The following is a 22,748-nucleotide window of genomic DNA, read 5'->3' as shown; positions in this document are numbered from 1 at the left end:
AGAGACCAATGCTTGTGGAAACAGATTGCACTGCCCCCAAAACTAAAATTAAACAAAATGTAGGAGCTTAGCGATATCCATTTCCCAGATGTAAGAGATACATATATACACACACATTAAGGTGTGTACTAGTCTCAGCTCCTATCCTGTGTCTTGAACAAGAGCTTAAACTCTCTTCCTTAACTTCCTGAGGTGTGAGATCAGGGAACTGACCCCTTACCACTTAATTCTGGATTCTTTTCTTTAAAATTGACTAGGTTTTATACACAGCTACAAGTTAACACCTAAAACAGAATACCAGTCATGTTGACTATCCATGTTAGTAGTCTATAAAAATTGACACCTGCTATAGCTTCAGTTCCTCAACTTCTAGAAATCCTGAATGAGAAAGGCAAGAAAATATACACCAGAATTCTAACTAAACAAAAAATCACCAACAACCCTAAAATTCAACAGAAAGGGGCAGGGGCAGTGTGTGGAGAGCGAGCCACAATCTTACCCAATTCTATGAGATTTAAATCTAAGTTCTTTTTTTTTAACTAAAAGTTTTGTTGTTTTTAGTAAAATCATACATGCAGAGATTTATGACATTGAAACAATGATATTAAATGCTTACTGAAAATGGTTTTCCAGCAGTTAGGTCTCAAAAATTCCACTTTAAAATCCGCCTAAGCAATAAGCCTCAATAACAGTCTCCCACGTCTCCATGGCAAGGGTAACAAAGCTTGAGGAAACAGGCTTAAATAGCTAGAGGGTTTTACATCAGAAACAAGGGAAAACTTTCTGGCAATGACAGCTGCAGTCACCTGAAACTGCATTTGTGATCATTATCTACTTACACAATGGGTGTTTAAAACACTCAAACCAGTGGGCTCCTCCCAAACCGTGTTGCGTCTCCAGGCCCCCATTCCTACATTAATTACACTCCCCCAAACTAAATCTATTCTGTTAGAATTATGGAAAAAGTTAAAATTAAGTAGGCTTCAAGTACAGGTAAAACTTCCAGGAAACCAGGATCCAAAACTGAAACCTAGCTCCCATTAACTGCCTTTTCTTCTATGGGAAAATAGAAAGTGCTACTATTCCGTGCAGCTCTGAGCGGGCTCCGGCCCAGCCAGCTCTGGTTTCCGAGCATCACCAAGGGGAATCTTAGACCCACATTTGACTCACAAATAGATCAGACCTGCACTCCCCAAAGCCATTCCCATCAGCTTCCAACAGAGCCACAGAATCCCTGTCCTTCCCATCAGAGCTGAACTCCCATCCAGGGCAGGAAGCAAGGCCCAGTGTTTCACAAACTGAAAGCCGTTTCTACTTTTCCTAATTCAAAACATCCCAAGGAAGTTATAATTCAATGCACAGGGAAACTGGAATTTGTGTTAAGAAATGAACTTGGGAATTCCCTAACTTATTAAGGTACATCTAGGCACGGATATAGATTTTCTGTTTTGAAAAAGTACTAAAAGGCTAAATTTTTACCTAACAGTCCTACTACGTTCAATTCAAAAAGGACTCAACACATAGCACTGTTAAAGACATTTATTTTGATACAGTCTGTCAGTCAGCAGGGGTTCCACTCTGCCACAGATGCACCTGAGAAGAGCCCTGTGCCCTTCAATTGTTGAGCGTCTCATCGATGTCCCAGCTCTTAGCCCGGCCAGAGCGCACACCTTCCGTGTCGACTGTCCATTGAGCACTTCCAAATCCAGGTGACCAAACAGTGCTTTAGCCCCAAAGTAAGCTAAAATGTTTGTGAAGAGGAGAAATAAATTAAACCCCAAAGTAAACACTTCTTAAACATAGTTTAAGAACTAGAAGTTTTATGCATTCACATCTGTGTTTACTCATCCACCAAATTCAGTTAGGGATCAATCTCATTGAACAACAACAACAAAAACATCAAACATAGAGAACTATATTTAAAGAAATACAATTTTGTTAGTTTTGAGGGTGGTTACCTGTTACATGAACAAAAAAGAAAATGTATATTGAGGTCAATAAAAGATAAATGATTAATCACTTTCACTAACATGCAGGACTGATGACCTGGAAAATGAAGCTGTTCTCATCACTGGCTGCAACATCAGTACCACCAAGAACAACATTCACTGAAGGCTTCCTATGGGTCAGACACTGTGCAGAAAAGTCCCAGACTGCTAATTGTGAGCCCCATTTTAAAGGTGTCAAAACTGAGGTTTTGAAATGGTCACATATTGTAAATGGCAGAGCGGGACGGGACCCAGGAGCTCTTTGCCATTAGCCCACACGCGCCCCAAGAGCAATTGGCGTCAACTTCTGCCTCAGCCAGTTCTTACTCCGAACGTCCCAGCCACTTTCTAGCCCAGACTCCTGAACCATTTGCTGACTAAGCAACAGGATCCAGGAAATAGACAAGAGGTATTTTATTTCTAAATTATGTTGATTAAAAATGTGACTCCTAGTAATATGGCAATAAATGGCATTATAAAATGACAATTCGAACATTCTGTAAAGTTTATTTTTAAAAAGCTATTTTCCGCCCTGGCTGGCATAGCTCAGTGGATTGAGCTCGGGCTGCGAACCAAAGTGTCGCAGGTTCGATTCCCAGTCAGGGCACATTCCTGGGTTGCAGGCCATGACCCCCAGCAACCGCACACTGATGTTTCTCTCTCTCTCTCTATCTCCCTCCCTTCCCTCTCTGATAATAAATAAATAAAATCTTTAAAAAAAAAAAAAGCTATTTTCCCTTTGCCTGAGGAAAAAAAAAAGAATATGCATCTACATCTAATTTTCAAAAATTTATCAATATTTCCCATGAAATAGTTCCCACTAACAGTTCCCAAGTATTTCTGAATATAGTGAAGATATGAAAATAAACCATTTATCTATTAAGATCTCCTTCTGAATAATGAGCATCCAAAATAAAGACAAAAAGAAAATCTTCCTCAGCCTTATACAAATAATGGGAACAATGATTCTCTTAGTTAACCTTGGTATTGATATATTTTGCCCAAGTCGTGTTTTTCCAGGATATTGACCTTATTCACTAAAACACTGCGGTTGAAATAAGGCATTCATATTAACCACCACTTGCTGGCCACGTAAATGCACCATCCTGGGTGGAAAAGGACAAGGAAACAAATGAGGTCCTAATCCCAAGGAACCCAAAGACTAGCAAAGGAAACAGACTAGTAAATCACGAACTGTATTAGTTACCTAAGTATTATACAAGTACATTCATATATGAACAACAGACTTCATACTGGTGAACAATGGATTCTGCACCAATAAGAACCCTAACGGCTGGAACTGTGTGTCTGTCAGGTACACAGGAGGCCACCAGGAAGAGCCCTGCAGTCAGCCGCCCAGCACAAGCAGCGCAGCTACGGACTGCTGTCGCTGGCTAACGCTTTCGGGCCCTCGGTCAACTGCTTCCTAGACACAAGCGCTGCTGGAGGAAACCAGAAGATGCCCTTATGGTGTGACTGTCGGAAAGAGAGTCGGCACCAGAAAGGGGAGGGGCCCTGCGAAGACCCTGAGGTGAAGAAATGAAAACACGGGATGACTGTTCCATCCCGCCTGCACTTAGGGTCAGCTCTCGGTGAGATAAATGAAGCCAAAGTGCTACAGAAGGTCGCATTCTGTCCCCACCTCTGGGTCCTGGGGCACCTGGGACACAAAAAGAAATGCTGTTTTCCAGCATGCAGGTCCAATCTGAAAAACCATACCACATGATGCAACACCACAAATTCCAGTCCAAAAGACCACCACGAGGTTTGTCACCGGATTAATTAATTCAACACTTGCTGGCAGCCGCTTTAGGTGCTTGCAGGACAAAAGGCAGTGTTAACACAAAACAAGCATAAAGTAAGGCAGAGAATGACAGACAAGAACACTACAGGAACACGAAAACAGAGCAGTTTCAGCTGGGAGAAGGGGAAAATAATTTAGGGGAGAGTTGAAATTTCCATCGAGGGGAGACCGAGGGGAAGGAGCAGTCCAGGCTGAGGGAGCCCCAGCACCAGCGCACAGCGCACCCCGGGAGTGGCAGACAGTGTCCTGCGGCCAGAGCACAGCTCTCACAGGAGAAAGGAACGAGGTAAAGGAGACGACACAGAAAAGATTAAAAATTACTCTTATCAGTTCAGTGCTCACATATCACTTGCCAAGTACTGTCAATGCTTTACATACAATATTCTCAATCAATCCTCATGGCAATCATATGAAGTAGATATTAGGCCCAACTTATAAAAGAGGAAACTTCATCTTACAAAGGTTAATAGCCTCTTGGGGAGAGAAACTTCCAGTGCTTGGAAAATGTCCAGTTTGACCAGGCAGTCCCATCTCTGAAGTTTCCTAAGGTCATGTTTCCCTAAGGAAACCACTTGTCTAAGGTCAAAGCTAGTAAACAGCAGATACATTACCTCAAGTCCTATTTAAAAAAGGAAATTGGCAATGCAAAGAGTAAAGGCTGGGAAAAAAAGGAACTTAGTGGTGATCTCTGAAAGCAATTTTAAGAAGCCATAGGATAAAGGTTAACCATACACAGTTACAGGGGGAGGGAAGTGAAGAAAGGAAGCAGTGAATGAAGACGTTATTAAAGCCCTTTACTAGGGAAAAGAGAGTAATGCAGGAATGGACATGTTGAAAGCAAGCATGTTGGTAACTTTGGGGAAAAAAAAACCTTTTCCTCTTAGAAAAGAGGCTGGCAAGGCAGGGGGAGGAGAAAACTGCTATCAGATTGCACTGTGCTCGGTCCAGTTAGAGGTAAGATTATCTGCACGGGGCAGGGGGTAGCACCTGACCCAGTGGAAAGAGTGTAGTCTTTGGAGACAGACGTATGCCATCACCTACTGACGGTGATCTGCTCCAAAAGACTGAAGTGACAATTAGAAATATTGTACACAGAGCACCTGAAACAGTGGGTGACACACTGTTGGGTGGCAGCTGGTAATACTGCTATTATTTTCCACCTATTCTAGAAAAACTGGCCGAGAGCAGGAATTTGAAAAAACTGAAGACAGAGAACAGCCAGTGAAAAGTGCCTGAAGGCCACCCCCAAGAATGTCTGTAACACGGAGGACCAGGCAGAAATCCACAGCGACGGTGCAGGGGCCCCGGCCATCGTAGTGCCGCAGGTAGTTCCTCCTACGGGGCAACCTGCCTGTTCTAGATTCCGCCTTTGCACAGACGTATGTGCACACACACATGAGTGTCCTCAGAGGTCTACGTACACACATGCATATGTTGGTCGATGAGTGTGCATACTCTGCGCACCTGTGTTTGTGTGTGGCTTTCACAAGTGCTCACCAAACACTGGCAAGTTCGTTTCTGAGAGAAATCTGACAGTGCATTTTCAGAGCCATAAGTGTTCAAACATTTGACTTACTAATCCCATTAGAATGGATCACAAGGAAATAGATCAAAACTTATAAAATTGGTGTCCATAAAAATGTTCATTATATTGCTATGTAGGATATTGAAAAATGGAAAAACCTAAGTAATCAACAACTGAAAAAATATGGGATATCAACTCTAATTTCAGGCGAAGAAAATAAAATCCTAAGTACTCTTATTAGAATGATATAAAAAGTTGTATTTATCTGAATAAAGACAGAATTATGGGAAATTCAAAACAGTTTACTTTTTAAAGGTGTGGGATAATAAATTAGTTCTTTTTTTAAAAACACATGCTTCACTGCATTATAACATAGTACAGTCACTAAAAATCAGGAAGGGGAGAGAAAGTACTTACCTGCTAACATAAGCTAAACTGGTCTGCAAATTGCTGCAGTTTTCCAACAGCCCCAAACTACACCGACTGGCAGAGCTCCTTTACAATGCCACCACGGCTGCTCTCATGCTCACCATACCATACGAGCATTTACCATACCAGCATTTGCCCTGAAATGTTTATTCATAAGAACAGTACCTCAAAACAGTTGGTTCAGGCATTCCAGGATCTGCACCCCTCTTAAATCCTGGGAGAGAGGGGAAGGGAGAAGAGAGAGAATAATACTAATTAAAACCCCAACAGACAAAAATTACAATCATGACTTTATTTTTCAATAACCTAGGGTGGCTAGAACGATATCCTAATCTACCAGCTTCATCTAGATCCACCTGTGCTACAGAACAGTTTCCCATCCTCACTCGAGTGTGAGGTTACATCCAGGACTAATCAGCAGGGAAGACAAACCACCTTCTTCCACCTACACATACACACAATCAGGGCAGCGGCCCGTGGCAGGCACTATCTTTCATTACTGGTCATGGCTCAGGAAACAGATACCACAACTGCCAAATTACACTGTATGAAGGACTACAAAAAGCAAAAAGATTTTTTTAAAGAAATAAACTTAAAAAATTATTGAGAATATCTTATCCTGCATGAACCTCTTTTTATAAACCAATCGAAGACTGGTGATAGAAAAAAGGGGAAAAAATGCAAGTTATTGTTCAACGACCTAATTAAGTCAGCACTCTTATTACAAGTACAATTAAAGAAACATTTTACCATTTAAAATGTATTTATTAATTGGACAGCATATGTTAATGTGCTGAAATAACTGATTAAAATGACAGCTGTCAGCAAGAACTGTGAAGGGTATAAAATGTTACCCCATTTCTGAGACAACGAACTGGCCCTGGTTTCACAGCTGCTGACAGGAGACACACAACAGACACCAAGTCAGGAACAAAGAACAATGTGTGACTCCCAGCTACACCTGTAGTGAGAGGACAATCACTTAGCAGACAGCCCTGCAGTCAGAGAACTAGAACCTTTTAAAATGGGCAGTGTCTCCCCTTTGTTCTGGAGGGAGGTACTATTTTCCAAGGCTGCTCAAGCTACAAACATACTTAAACAGATAATATGGAACAAAGGGTGGTCAGGGCCTCTGTTCACCAGATCTGTAGAAATTCAAGACACTATGGAAAATTGTCTTCCAAAAGGTGACTCATTAAAATCTTCCTGTTGGTAAATGTCCAAAACAGATTCCTTATTATATCACTATCTATCCTGTTTTATAGCACTATAATCCCCCTCAACTCCCTGAAGCCCTAAAAAGGTATGTTTTAACCTAAATTACACAAGAAATTCTATCTGTGGTTGCAGGTTTTAGTAGAGGTGAAGTGGATGGAAAAAACAACCTCGGAACAAGGTTAGACATAAATGTATACATAGTGTAAGAAAACAGACAATGACTAACAAGGAAGAAGTACTGAAGAGACAGCCTTAACATCAACCTCAACCTGAGCTGGATGCTAGGGCAAAAATCACGATGGTTAATCCTAGGAAAGAGAATGTAGCCAGTGCGCCCACAAAGGAAAACAAAGTCTAGGATGGAAAAGAAAAGCATCATCTCAGACCACAGCCCTTGATATAGAGATTGTAGCAACCAGCTACAGCTTTCTGGAAAGTAGAACTCTCAAAAAAGAGGAGGAGGGAAAGGTAGATGAAGACTTCTACAGCAGCACTGAAATCACAGGGACACAGAGCAAGAGCAGACTAAAACAACCCCCCCACACACACAATGGAAGAAGGAAATAATGGAAGGAAGGGAGAGAACTAAAGCCCCCCTCCCTTTCTTAGCTAAAAGCAGAGCTGGTCCCAGTGTTTCACTAGCAGGACTGGGCCCTTTCTACCATCTGAAAGTTGGGGAGGCAGAGTCTGGGAGGAGAGGGGGAACAGCACAGCCAGTAACAGTGGGCTGTCAACTATTTAATCCTTGATACTTCTACAGAGTCACTAAAATCGGGAAAAGTCATGCTTTAAAAGTATTCAAAATAAAGGAGGAAAAAAATCTAAGTCCTGAATACTTAAGTATTCCCAAATTATCAGCTGGCTTGCAATTCACAGGGAAGTGGGAGCCACAGCTGCCTAAACAACGTCCGGCATGATCAAAGGCTCTGTCAAGATGAAGCATGCACTTTCTCTCAGGCAATGCATGACGCCTGAAACAATCGGAAAGCAGCCCCTTGTTAAAATCGTGGGGCTTTAAAGTGTGACTTTCAGAAAATGTCAAACTTGATGCTCAAACTGACAGCGCTGGGGCTTTTTCCTGTCCACCACACTGCCTGAGTTGGGCAATAAGATTAAAATAAAAAAACTACCCAAGGCTGGAAATAGGATAAAGTCCCAATGTGCACCCCTAGGGAAAATAACTGCCTGAGCGCTCACAAATCTCTGCAGTACAGCACCAAGCCGAAGAGCTGGGGCCTTATCCCATCGCTCGGGTTCATGGCTACCCCAACTTAACAGCTGCGCGGCCTTCCGGCAAGGACAAAAACCTCTCTGTGACTTTGTTTCCCCACCTGTGGAATGGGTTCTATAGTAAACATCATCTCCGCCCTACTTCACACAGTTTAAAGGCATCCAACAACTCCTGTCAAAATCAGGCTTTAAGGCAGTGGCCTGTCCCCGACGTCTACAGGCCTCTTTCTAGTTACGTCCACGTGGTCAGGTGAGCGCAAACGCCCTGAAAATCCACCTACTGCCAAAGGCTGAAATGTGTCGCTTTACCACGCGTCGGGCAGTCTAACTCTCCCAACAGTCCTCAACAGTGTGTCACCTCCATTTCACAGATGGGAAAACAGATCGGGAGGGATTACGTGACTTGCGAGAGACCGTAAAAATACTAAAAGGCAGAACAGGAACTCGAACTCAAGTTAGACCGACCCCACTAGGCCAGAGAGCCTCAAAACACCCGCACAGCGTGGTCACGTTTCTCTCTCCAGCGCTGAAAGCCAAAAATGGAGTCCCAGCCCCCGCACGCCCGTCCCTCCCATCTCCTCACAGGTTCTTCTCCCACTGACCCAGGTAAATCACGAGAGGAATAAAGCCCCAGCGGATGGCAAACTGGCCGCCCTTGAAGAGCTGCTGCAGCCTCTGCTTGGCCTCTTTGCTCAGCTTCACCATGGTGACGGCCCAGGCGGCGCTGCAAGGACCCGCAAGAGCGGCGGCAGCGTCTCTCCAAAAAAGGAAAGGAGGTGCGCAGGCGCCACACGCGGCTTTTACGGCAAGAGTCGTGACGTCGCCAGCAGAGGTCGTAATTCATCGCCGGCACGGTCTATTGAAGGCGCATGCGTAGTGTACTCTCCTCTCTGGAGGCCAAGGTTAATGTTAACGTTTAGGAATCGCTGGTTGCAAGACTCATGAGACACTGTTCCTTCGGTCCCGAATGCTTGCTCTCTTTTCACAGTCTTACCTATGTTTAAGATATTTTTTAAAGATTTTATTTATTTTCAGAGAAGGGAGAAAGAGAGGGAGGGAACCACCAGTCGGTTGCTTCTCACGCGCCTCTAACCAGGGACCTGGCCCGCTACCCAGATATGTGTCCTGACTGGGAATCAAACCAGCGACCTTTCGGTTCACAGGCCAGCGTTCAATCCACTAGCCACACCAGCCAGGGCTCTTACCCAATTTTTAAAGTACTCGCCAAGTGTCCCTTGCCTTACGTAGAAGGAACATTAAATCAAAAAGGACTGGGTTTTAGAATAAAAGATTAAAGATCTACATGCTCCTTCAAGGCACCATATTATATTCTCTCATCTCGTGCTGTCACTACTGTCAGAAACGCCTTACCACTCTCCTTTTTAAGGTCCAGTCAAGTTAATCTCCTCCAAGATGAAATCCCTCCTGTCCTGCCCCTGCCCCTGTGAGGGGCAAATGGAGCACTTCCTCTCAGTGCCCCCACGCTCTGGTTGACGTCAATATTTATCCATGCGACTTTCTCCTTGGATAGACTACAGGCATTTTTATATCCCTGATGACTGTGTATATAACACTTGTAGATTGGTGAACACATTTCATCAGGAACTAACAACCTCAGTTAATCGTGTTATTTAATGAGACACAGAACACCTATTTTAAATGCTTACTTGTAAATTTACAATTAGAGACATCTTTAGCAGAATAACTGACATTTCTTCCCGGTGGGCTGAGTATTCCGAATACTCAGACAATCGACTAGAAATGCTGAAACTGCCTGGGCCCTCCTGCATGCATGGTGCAAAGTGCTCACATGCCTTAACTCACTGAATCCTCACAACTCTCTGAAGTAGGAACTGTTTGTCATCATCCTTATTTTATCTATAAGGAAACTGAGTCACAAGGAAGTGGAGCATCTGCCAGAAGTCATATAGCTGGTAAGTGCTACAAGGAGAATCTAAATCCAGACACTCTTACCCCAGAACTTGAATGTTAACTGCAGCACTGGCCAGCCTTGTAGGAGTGAAGTAAGCAAGGACTAGAAGAGAGCCATTGTGTATGCTCAAAGAATAATTTCATCAAGCTGTGATAGATAAAAGAAGTACTTCCATTGTCCTAGAGCAACATGTACGATTAGACTAAAAGCTGCCCCAGAGACCTACAGGTTTGCTGATTGGCTGAACCAGTCAGATCCTCTTCTAAGTGAGATTTGAACTCAAGGCACAAAGAAATAACAATGTGACGGAAGCTGGTAAGACAGAGGCTATGAGACAAGAAGCAGTAGAAGGCATATGTTGGCAAAAACAGAAGTAGAGAATATTGAGTTACAATGATATCAAAGCCATCAGATGGAGAATAACATGCTTTCTCGTGAGAGAACAAAGTAATTCCACCTAAAGTTTACTGTGAGCTGAACAACATTCCCTTCCCCAGCTTTGTTCCAAAGTCAGTAAGCATTGCTCCAGCATGGTTCCTGTTCTGTGATCTAGAGATAATTGAAACTGATCTTTTATGTTATAACTGCTCGGTCTCAGCTAATTACAAAATAACAGAAGAGAGGTGAACGTATAGGTGAGGAACTCAGGGGGAAATCAACAGTCAGTGTTTCATCAGCACCATCCAAAGAAAAGATGGACTCTTTTCTTCAGAGAAAAAAAAAAAAAAAAAAAAAACAATTACCCCTGGAGAGGATGAAGTGATTGAGCTCCTTTAGGTTGCAAGGAGGAAAGAAACCTGTGGAAATATAGATGGTGGACATTTCTGACAACACAACCAGGCTTCATGGAAGAACAGGAAACATCCCTTCAAATATCTGTGTCCACATCCATAAAATGGGAAGGGAGGAAACTGCTCGTTAGGGACAGAATCATTTCTCCCACCCCCCCAAAAAAATGTATATGTTGAAGCCTCAACCCCCACTGGAGGGGTTTGGAGATCTGGCCTTCAAGGAGGTAATTAAGGTTAAATGAGGCAACTAAGGTCCCATAAGGGCAGGACCCCAACCTAGTAGGACTGGTGTCCTTATAAAAAGAGAAAGAGGCACCAGCGCTCTCTCTCTCTCCATGTGCACACACAGAGGAAAGGCCACGCAAGGATGCATGAGAGGGAGGCCCTGGGCAAGCCAGGAAGTGAGGGCTCAGCTGTGTGCACCGCCGTCTGGGACTTAGAGCCTCCGGAACTATGAGAAAATAAATTTCTGGTGTTCAAGCCACCCAGTCTGTGGTGGTCTGTTTTGACAGCCTTGCACACTGAGGGGCCCCATACCTGGTACTTTTCTTAATACATTTACATGATCTGATTCAATCCACTGACTAATCCACTACCCAACAAGGTTGTGTGTGAGAAAAGTTGAATCAGATCATGTAAATGTATTAGGAAAAGTACCAGGTACTGGGCGCCTCAGTGTGCCAGGCATTTCACGGACATCATTTATACTCCTCCAAACTCATGCCCTTTGTACCACCTCACACTGCCTGGCACGTAGCTGGTTTGTTGAATGGTGAATCTGAATATCGTAATCTTATTAATGCACATTTAAAGGCCATAAAAGCCTTTTATGCATTTATTCCTTCTGGAAGACTGAGTACTGACAATGTCTCTGCACTATGGACCAAATGTGAAAAAACATAGGGAAAGGAGGTACAATCTTCCACATAAAGGTCTTATGTTCTAGTTAAAGGGAGTGAGACAAGTGTATTAATAAGTTACTTGTCCATGTGACTAATCTTTGGAAAAACAACAGCAAAGTCAAAATCAGGCACAGCAACCCCAGGGGCAGAAGCTCTGCATTTGAACTCTGGCTCTACCGGATGCTGTAGGATTATGGTCAAGTAGTTTGGCCTCTCTGAGTCTCTTTTCTCATCTGCAAAGGAAGATAAGCAATTAATGCCCATCTCAATCAGTTCTTGTAAAGACAAAGAGGTAATATGCCTGAGATAGATAGTGCTTAGCTAAGATTTAGGCAAAGGTAAAAGCTGTTACTGTTATTGTTGATGGTTCATTGTTTACTTCTTCATTCTTACTGGCTTGAGTTTGAAGGTCAACCTTTTTCAGAAGGTTTTTTTTTTTTTTTTAATTCTAAGCCCTCTGGGAAATGGCTGCATCTGCTGCATACACAGCCATAACGTGGGTGAAGGGCAGACTGATGCAGTGTGTGATCGAGTGTAGGCTCCTTGAAGAATGTATTTACACTGAATGTCTCTGTTAAATCTTAAGGCAATGCTATGCTGGCTCAGAAGTCAAGTGGATCTGAGATCAAACCTGCCAAGATGTAAATCCAACTCTTCCATTTACTCAAAATGAGAAGCTCAAGAACCATTTGATAACATAGCAGAAAAGCTCATTAATTCACCATGGTTACCAGAAAAATAGAGCCTCGTCTCCAAAATGCAGCCAAAATGAAAAAGAAGGAAAAAAGTGTTAGCATGCATCTTGTTTTCCACAAATGTTATATTTAAATATATATTGCTGTTCAAACACCATGTGCTCCTGGAATTTCAACTCTTACTTTGTCCTCTGTTTTTTCTGCTAGGGTGGTTTTGGGTGTATACACAGTTTCTTATAGTCATGATACAGCCCTGGATGGTTAAGCACATCAGGCGAGCGATGCGTGGAATAAAATTTCCACAAAGAAGAGATTAGTCAAAAGAGCACCCCTGTGACATCAACCAAGTGTGAGGCTCTGTCAGGAAAAGGGACTTTCAGAAGACTGTCATCCTTAGCCACTGCCCACAGGATTTGGTAATCTGACTTGGGGACAGAGTACCTATAACCTTGATAAGAAAGAGGGTGTGAGGTAAGGGCCAGATATGTAGGTCAGATAATATATTACTGCAGGAATTTGGAAAAGAGAAGTCACAGAGGGCCAGACTGCTCAGGAAAACTTTGCAGACATGAGCCTGAGCACTAGCGCAGGCTGACGCAGTGTGATGCAGTCTCTGATGGCTGGAGAAGAGGGAGAGAAGGAGGAAGCCATGCCAGGAGGTACACAGCTACGAGTAGAGATGGTGAAGTGCTTTAGGTGGAACAGAAAGCTCCAGGCAGCAAATAATGATTGCAGTTATAAAAAGAACATAAATGTCAAGAAATTTGGATTTTAGCCTGACAGTAGCTGGAAAGTCGCTTGAATATTTTAGAAGGGGGGAAAGTTACAAGGTGAAAGACATTCAATTTTAGGGTTTCATTTGTTTCAATTTTCTTTATTTTGTTGAAGAAATCAATTCATGTAGTCTGAGTTTAAAAGGTAGGGAGGCATGCATTGTGAAAGGTCTCCCTCCCACTCCTGTCCCCGGCCGCCAGTTTTTGTCCCTGCAGGCAAACCACGGTCGCCAGCCTCCTCTGTGCCCTTCTGGGGGAGTCTGTGTATGCGGAAGCAAAGACACACATTCCTCCCCTCCCCATTTTTTTTTTTTGTTTTTGTAAATGGGATGCATGCACACTCATTTACCTTGTGTTTGTCCCTTAAAAATATAACTTAGAAATTATTTTGCATGAATGCACTTAAAAATTCCTCATTCCCATTTTAAAAAAATAGATGAGTTGGTACAAAAGAACACAGTTTAAATTCTCTCTTCCTCCTTAGCAACTTGCCGCCCAGTTCCTGTCCCTGCAGGTGACAACTCAGTGTGGTTATTCTCTTCAGCACCTTCCAGATACGGCCGAGGTGCATGCCAGCAGATAACACACCTCACACACCCTTCCCTCTCTTTTCAAACAGACAAGTGTAAGGCATACTATACTCTCACTGTCTCACCCTTTTATATGAAAACATTTCTAGAAACCTGAATAAAGTCTTTATCTGAGTGAATAGTATGGTACCATTGTCAATTTTCTGGTTTTGACAATGTGTAGTGGTTATGTATAATCTTATCTTTGGGGAAAGAGAGAAATTCCTGGGACATGGGACCACTCTGTACAATTTTTAGAGCTCCTTTTAAATCTCAAAGTATGTCAAAATGAAAATTATTAAGAATATTTCTTATAGAGCATGATTATTCAACATCCGTTCCCTTTCATAGGTTCATAGCAGTACTTTTTTATAAATAATTTATTTAACTTGTCCCCTAGAGAGACAAAATATCTCAGACTTTCTTAAAATTACTAAAAAACAACAACAGCGTCCGTCTGCGCGTGCTCCGTCTCTGGCTCCACGACGAAGAGGGGTTTAGATGCCTGCAGGTGCAGCCACGATGAAGGTTCCAGCAGGACGTCGGTGCCGGAATCAGACCAATGTCTCGTCCTGAGTGGCGGATCCCTGGCTGTTTGACACAGCGTGCCACTTGGCACGCCTGTCTCAGCTCTCTCCTCTGCAACACTGGGACTACCCGCCCTGGTTACCTTTCCGTTACCTTGAGGGTCGGATGAGAAGACAGGCGGAGCGCTACTTACTTAAGTTGAATTCACCAGGCAGACAAAAGATTGGCAGATACCGTCACCTTGCGCCTGTATCACCACCGTCTACCTGCAATCCGAAGCAGGAGGAGCTTTCTCACAGCGGAAGTGAGTCTCAGTTCAAGGAGTGCCAAAGAGAGCTGCATCCTCACCCATATTATTCTTTATTTAAAATCAAATGACTTTCCCTTGGCTCGCGTAGCTCAGTGGATTGAGCTCGGGCTATGAACCAAAGTGTCGCAGGTTCGATTCCCAGTCAGGGCACATGCCTGGGTTGCGGGCCACGGCCCCCAGCGACCACACATTGATGTTTCTCTTTCTCCCTCCCTTCCCTCTCTAAAAATAAATAAAATCTTTAAAAAAAATCAAATGACTTTCTGAATCCCTCTGTTTTCCAGCCTAGTCACTAATGACTGTCAGAAGGTATACTACACGGTAATAATAATAAATAAAACATTTGCAAGTCCTGGCTGGCATAGCTCAGTGGATTGAGCGCGGGCTGGGAACCAAAGTGTCCCAGGTTCGATTCCCAGCCAGAGTACATTCCTGGGTTGCAGGCCATAACCCCCAGCAACCGCACATTGATGTTTCTCTCTCTCTCTCTCTCTCTCTCTCTCTCTCTCTCTCTCTCTCTCTATCTCTATCTCTATCTCCCTCCCTTCCCTCTCTAAAAATAAATAAATAAAATATTTTAAAAATAAAATAAAATAAAACATTTGCATTTAATAGCCACTCTGTCTCACTTGAACAAGCCACCCAAGAGACTGACCCCTTGGTAAGAGCACATTTTGCAGTGAAATCACCCTGTTGGATACATTGAGCAGCTATTTTAGTTAAAAACCAGACATTCCAAAGGGGTCTCACTCAGGGGCGATATTCAAAATATTGGCTTCCCCCCATCAGAATGGCACCAAAGGCCATACCTGCACTGGTTCATCTGGGCTGGAGAGCAGAGTGCAGCCTGGTTTGTAGGTGCCCAGGGCTGATTCCCAAGGCCTGGTTAACCCAGAGCAAGGGTAACCTCGGGCAACCAGGTCCCCGGTTTCAGCAGCCAAGCCCAGAGAAGACCCCGGGCTGGCAACAGTCACCTATCAGGGGTCACTGTCCAGGGACAGCCCCCACTGCAGCAAAGGCCAGCGGGAGGCAGATTAGTGTCCACCTATCTCCCCGCCCACCCTTGTGCCATAGGCACCTCCCACACACCTTCCCAGGTGCCATGGAGAGGAGAGCAAAGGGGAGCAAAAACCAGAAAGGCTGGGTTGCTTTCTCTAGACTGAATGTTTACCTCTAGAGCCTGTTGACATGGTTGGATATGAATAAATTTACTTGACTAACACGTAAAGACCCCTAAGCTCCTCACATTGTGTCTAGCAGGATGCAGGCTCTAAAGGGAGTGTGGAGCAGCAATGGGAAAAATAGAACAATTGTGCTCTCAGTACAGCATCTGTGATGCCACTGCCAAGGGCACGGGATGGCAGCAAGAGAAGCTAAAGAGGCCCGGTTACTTTCCCCTCAAGGTGCACACATAGTGTGGTCTCACAGGTGTTTGGCCACATCAGGGGTTAGCTAGGGCTGAAACACACATGCTATGTGCATCTCTGGAGAGAACAAAAGGATTCTTTATTCTTTTTATTATCATTTTTCTTAAGCTTAAAGCATGATTTAGGAGAAGCCATGCGTGGCAACGCTGCATTCAATTACCCAGCACAGATTCGGCTGGGCCTGGCAGCTACTTCCAGGCACCCAAACGGGGGTCATAAATATGCATCGATCAGAAGGGATAATGCAATCAAGCACCTTCACAAATCTATGAAAGGCACTTCATCATTTCTATGAGAGACACTTCAGAGCAACCGCCTGCATGAGGTCCAGGCTGTCCCAATCCCCACGCTACTGAAACTTAAACCTGGCAGTGTTGATCTGAACAATCACATAAGTATACGACCAAACAAAGGCCATCTGTAATTATTCTCTGTCCCACACGCCCGCTCTGAGCCAGCCACGGAGAGGCTTTCCACAACCACTCGGGCATTCTGTCCACGCTGGTCTCATACCTGAAACTTCATCCAGATGAAAGCAGAAATGTGGAACATGGTGCTGGGGTTACATTAAAAAGGAATTGAAAAGTAGGGAAATTGATGTGTGTGTGTGCGCACGCGCGCGTGCACAAAAGGAAGAGGCTCACCTTGTTGCCTACCTAGACAATTCTCATTATTCTGCCACGTCTGATCTACATACCACTTTTGTTCAAGGTGGTAATGTGCCCAACTTCTTTTTAATGCCTTTCCCTGTATCACTTGCAGTTAGAGGAAGGCATGTGACAAGTTTTGGCCAGTGAGATATAAGTGAAAATGATCAAGTGGGACTTCTCGAAAAGCACTTTTTAAGAGTTACCCCAATTGGCATTTGCTGTGCCCTTCACCCTTCCCAGTCTTCTTGCTTGGAATGCAGATGAGATGCTGGATGTGCAGCAGCCATCTTGTGACCACCAGGAGTCAATCAGAAGGACTAAAGCCATACTTTAAGGATGGCTGAACAGAAACATAGAAAGAAACTGGAGCCCTTTGCACCATTTACTACATGGTTATGTGAGAAAAATAAACCCACTACTTAGTTAAGCCCTAATTTATTTATTCAGTATGTGCAGTCAAGTATTGACTAATTCCGAGAATTACACAGGTGCGGCTATCTAAGCTGGGGGCCAGTGTGGTCGGAGCTCACTGTTTGACAGCATTTTCTTCCTTTTAAGCACCTGCAGTTTTCTGAGGAATTCGGAGAGATGTTAGCACAGGGGAGTTTGCCCAGTTCAATCAGGAGCACCTAGCAACCCACCTAGTGAGAGTCGAAGCCGAGCCGGACACAGTGCGGGGGGCTGTGGACCCAAGTCTCTGCACTGGTGTTCTGTTCAGGGGAGAGGAACAAGCAAACGAGAAAAACAGGTTGGAGGTTGTGGAGGAAAAAGCAGAATAAAGGGGAGAGGCTTGCTGGGTGAGGGGCGGGGCAGCCCTGGCACTTTGTAGGGGCGGGGGCGGTCAGGCAAGGCCTCACTCCTGGGGCCGTGTGTTAGTCAGCTAGGACTGCCTCGGGCGTGTGAAAACCACAGACTGGGTCACGTACACAACAGAAATATATTTCCTCACTGTTCTGGAGTATCCAAGTCCAAGGTCAGACTGTTGGCAGGGGTGGTTTCCAATAAGGCTTCTCTTCCTGGCAGGTAGACCATGCCTTCTGGCTGTGTTCTCACATGGCCTGGCCCCTGCTCTGATGGAGAGGGAGGTGCGGGGCGGGGTGTAGAGAAAGAAATCAAGAAATTGCTGGTGAGATTTCCTCTTACAGGACACCAGTAAGACCCCATTTAGCTTAATTTCCTCCCCAAGGGCCCTATCTCCACATGCAGTCACATGGTGGGGCTGGGTTTGAACATATGAACTTTAGGAAACACAGTTTAGGCCCAACAAGTGGCTTATGAAGAGAGACCTGCAGGAAGAGACAGCGCGAGCCAAAATGAAACGTGGGGGGAGAGCCTTGCAGGCAGAGGGGCAGCAAGTGCTGAGACCAGGAGGCAGGACTGTACCCGCACGTTGGAGGGGCAGGGAGGAGCCACTGCAGCTGGAGCAAACGAGCCAATCGGAAGGTGTCAAGGGTGGGGCAGAGACGACGTGGGGGCCTCGTGGGGGGCCTCGTGTGGCTCTGTGAGCCACTGAAAGGACATCGCCTTTACGTTGAGAAAAAGGAGAGGAGACTCCAGTTCTGAATGGAGGAGCAGCCTAATCTCACCTGTGTTTTAAAGAGCTCCCTCTGACGGTTGTCTGGAGAACGGGCTTTCAGTGAAAAGGTGGAAGCACAGTATCAGTTAGAGGTCTGTTAGGATAGTCAGAAGAGAAACAAGGGAGCCTTGAGCTGGGGTGGTCGGGAAGAGGTCAGATCTGGGATTCAGCGGTAGAGCCGAGGGAGTTTGCTGCGGGTCGATGGGTGTAAGGTGCAGGAGAAGGGGAGGCGTCTGGGATCCTCCGCGGTTTTTGCCGTGGGCACTTGAAGAATCAAATTCTGTTTACCAAAGTGGGGGTAATGGTGTGAAGGTCAGTTTCGAGGGCTGAAAAATCCAGAGTTCAGTTTTGGGTAGGTTAATTTCAAAATGCCTTTTAGAAACCCGAGAGCAAATGTCGAGTGGACGGTTGGACATAGGAGACCGAGGGTCAGGAAATGGCCAAGGCCTGCAGCAGACATGTGGGAGTCCTAAAGTAAAAACGGTATTTACAACTGCACATCGAGATGCAGTCTTCGCGGAGAGAGGAATGGAACCAGGAGAGCTGAGGTGCATGGACTGAGCCCTGGAGAACTCCGCAGAGTCCAGGTGGGAACATGAATAGGATGCCGTGATACAGACTGAGGAGAAGCCACACGAAGCTGGAGAAAAACCAAGGAAGGGTAGTGAGCTGGAAGCCAAGCGGGAAGCGTTTTAAGGAGAAGAGGGTGATCACACTTCAAACTCACAGGACAACTAAGGTAAAGACTCACATCATTGTGGACCTTGAAAAGAGCAGTTTTCACGGAGTGATTGGATGGCTGTATTAGTTAGCTGTCACTGTGTAACAAATTTTCCCAAACCTAGCAGTTTAAAGCAATAGTATGTATTATCTGGAAGCTTCAGTCGGCCAGGACTCTGGGTGTGGCTTAGCTGGGAGCCTCTGCCCCCCAGTAAGGCTGCAATGAAGGTGTCAGCGGGACTACAGTCTTCTCGAAGCTTGTCATGGGAGGATTCACTTCCTAACTTGCTCGTGTGGCTGGAAGCAGACCTCGGACCCTTGCCGACTAGTGGCTGAAGACATCTAACCCTTGCCCAGTGGGCCTCTCCATAGGGCAGCCCCCAGCATGTCAGCCTGCTTCCCAAGAGCAAGAAATCGGAGAGAGAGAAGGCAAGAAAGAGCAACCCAAGATGGTAGCTACAGTCTTTTGTAATACAGTCTCTGAACTGACAGCCCATCACTTTTTTAAAAGACTTTATCTGTTCGATTCCCAGCCAGGGTACATGCCTGGGTTGCAGGCCATAACCCCCAGCAACCGTACATTGATGTTTCTCTCTCTCTCTCTCCCTCCCTTCCCTCTCTAAAAATAAAATAAATAAAATCTTTTTAAAAAAGACTTTATCTTTTAGGTTCACAGAAAAATTGAGCAGAAAGTAGGGAGACTCCCCACATGCTCCCCCCATACACCGACTCTCCCACTACCAAAATTCCCCACACAACATCACCAACCCAAACCCACAGTTTACATGGGTGTCACTCAGTGGTGTACATTCCGTGGGTTTTGACACATGTGTCCACGCTTACAGTATCACACAGAGCAGTGTCACTGCCCTAAAAACCCCTGGGGCTCCACCTACGCATCCTCCCTCCCCACAAAACTCTGGCTACCATTGATCTGTTTGTGGCTTCCATAGCTTTTCCAAAATGTGATGTAGTTGGAATCACACAGTAGATGAATTCTCAGATTGGTTCTTTCTCTTGGCAATATGCATTTAAGTTCCCTCCATGTCTCTTCATGGCTTGATAGAATGTTTATTTTTAGCACAGAATGATATTCCATCACGTGGATGTACCACAGTTTATCCATTCACCTGTTGAAAGACATCTTATCTTGGTTGCTTGCAAGCTTTGGCAATTATGAATAAAGCTACAATAAATACTCATGTGTAGGTTTTTGCATGGACATAAGTTTTCAACTCCTTTGGGTAAATACCAAGGAGCACAATAGCTGGATTGTATGGTAAGAGTGTGTTTAGTTTTGTGAAATACTGCCACACTGTCTTCCAAAGTGGCTGTGCCATTCTGCGTTCAAACCAGCAACAAATATGAGTGAAGCTTCCTGTTGTTCTACATCCTCACCAGCATTTGATGTTGTCAGGGTTTTGGAATTTAGCCATTCTAATGGAGTATAACAGTATCTCACCATTGCTTTAATTTTCAATTCCCTAATGACGTAAGATGTGGAGTATCTTTTCACATGTCATCTCACTGCTTTTGCTGATTCGATTCATCGAAAGAAAATCACTAGGTCCAGCCCGCAACGCACTCCAGGGGTAGACAATCACCCAGGAGTGTGAATAGCAGGACATGGGGCCATTAGGGACCACCTCAGACGCTGCCCAATACAATTCAATTCAGAAAAGAATGGAGAAGAGGAATTGGAGACAAACACAGACAATGCTTTTGAGGAGTTTTGCTACAGAGAGAAACAAGGAAATAAGAGGTTAGTTTCAGAAAGATGTGGAGTTAAAGTATGTTTTAATTATTTTATAACAAGCCGGATCCTTCTTATCAATAAAAGTGGCACATTTAATATATTGAATGTAGCCAAATAAATTTCTATTTTACATCCTTATTCATATATTTATTAGAATTATTGTGACCAACCATGTTTAAGTTTGTAAAAAACAAACCCGAGAGGGGATTTTTTTAAATAGTCTGTGCGTACCCCTGCTGGGGTCAGAAACAAACACGTGTGTATTCCAGGGTTTCCGGACACTAACTCGCACCCCCTCTGGCTGCCGATCAGTCAAACAGTTTATTTAGGCAGATAAAGCCCTTGGCCTCAGCGAGGGCAGGCATCTCCTCTTGGCTTGAAAACAAGCCTACAGCTGCTTGGGAAAGGCAGGCTGCTGGGCCCAGAGCTCCCTGTGGCAAACAGCCCAATGATGCCAATTCAAATGTTACCCAACCGGAGTGATCTTTCAAATCGTAAATGTTGGTGGTTGCATGGTCTTCTGACTCTCTACTACAACAACACAACAAAATGCACATTAAACACAGAGACGAGAGTGACTGAATGGGCCCATTAATTTGCCAGAGCAAATGCCCTAGATCTGCCTGATGTTACTCCATTGAGAACAAGGCAGCCTTCAGATGTCCTGGAAGTAAGGAGCAGGCAACGGCAGGGTTGGGGAGGGTCATAAATCGTGTGCTTGCTGCGCCTTTCCCGCTCAGCACCGAGGCAGAGAGAAGACGCAGAATGGGCATTAAAGTGCTGGCTTTACCACTAACTATACGATCGAGTCTTTAGAGCTGTGTCTGCTCTATTATCCCTCTTCCCAGTCCAAACCTGGCGTCTCCATGGCCTTGTACCGATCCTGGGCACCGAGGGAGGAAAAAGGACATGAATCCTCACAACTGACATCCTTCTAATGGAGTTGCTGGTCTTGGGAAAGATGAATCATCAGATGTCACCTGCCATAACACGTGGGGGCCAGAGCTGCAGAGGGAGTACCACGCAGGACCATGTTTCTGCAGGGCAGAGGAGAAATACTAGCTTTCACTGGGTTGGGGCTATTGAAAAAGCACACAGGTAAAGGTAATGGCACTTGGGATTTTCCAATTGACTGCACACTGAACTAGAAAACCCTCCGTGGCGTCCAGGGGCTCACTTCTTAGCCCTGACTCCCCTCCCGTCAGGGAATGGGAGGACCTTAGCCTGCATCAGCGGGACCAGGGGACAGCCAGAGGATGGGAGCCAACAAGCCTACCCCAGTTTGCATGCTCCCAAAATTCATGTTAGCACAGGACTTCATTGGAATCCCTTCGTCTTCTGGAGGGAATGAGGAAAGTGTGGGCGGAGGCTAGGGGCGTTATTCAACTGAAGTTCCTCCACAGAGAAACATGGCCAGGTGGGTGGGTGGGGTGCGGGGAGGGGGAAGCTCCCCTTTAGCAGCAGAGAGGTGTCTCACACCTCCTGATGCCCTGGGGCGTGCGCTCTAGAGCAGGTGACACAGTGTGAAAGGCAGGCCAGATACATGCAGAGAGAGGAAATCCAGCAGGTTTGCAAGCACTGGCTGCCCCAAGGCTTAGGCCAAGTGCGGGGAACGCAGGGATAAAGGCACACCCAAGGCGACCCAGGAAGGCTACAGCCTGCGTCCACCGACTACTGCCATTATGAACCCAGAAGAATTTTCTAATGTGATAGTCAACTACCTCGGGGGATAAATTGCAAATGTCTTTCCCTGGAGTGATTTCCCACTTTCCCAAATGTATCCCAGGTACTACGCTGAGTTCTGGGGATTTGGTGGAGAAGAGTGTCCTCAAGGGGCTTATGTTCCACCCTCCGGACAACTCCACTATTGGAGAACAGCCTCAGGCCAGCTCTGCTCCCCCAGGGAAGACCCCGGATGATCCGC

General features: G+C 45.1%; 1 protein-coding gene across 1 annotated transcript; it reads right to left on the bottom strand.

Annotated features, from left to right (window-relative positions):
• Positions 1-1,524: 1,524 nt before the first annotated feature.
• Positions 1,525-8,978, bottom strand: TOMM7 (translocase of outer mitochondrial membrane 7). Its single transcript, XM_028525816.2, has 3 exons — positions 8,797-8,978; positions 5,912-5,960; positions 1,525-1,741 (listed from the first exon to the last, which is right to left on the bottom strand). Exons 1-3 carry the CDS (start codon positions 8,897-8,899, stop codon positions 1,726-1,728), a joined length of 168 nt encoding a protein of 55 aa, XP_028381617.1. The 5' UTR covers positions 8,900-8,978; the 3' UTR covers positions 1,525-1,725.
• Between the last annotated feature and the right edge of the window lie 13,770 nt (positions 8,979-22,748).

This window comes from Phyllostomus discolor, chromosome 10, assembly GCF_004126475.2.
Source record: "Phyllostomus discolor isolate MPI-MPIP mPhyDis1 chromosome 10, mPhyDis1.pri.v3, whole genome shotgun sequence".
NCBI lineage: Eukaryota > Metazoa > Chordata > Mammalia > Chiroptera > Phyllostomidae > Phyllostomus > Phyllostomus discolor.
Note: the sequence above shows the minus strand (reverse complement) of the source record. Positions and strands in the feature narration are given on the sequence as shown.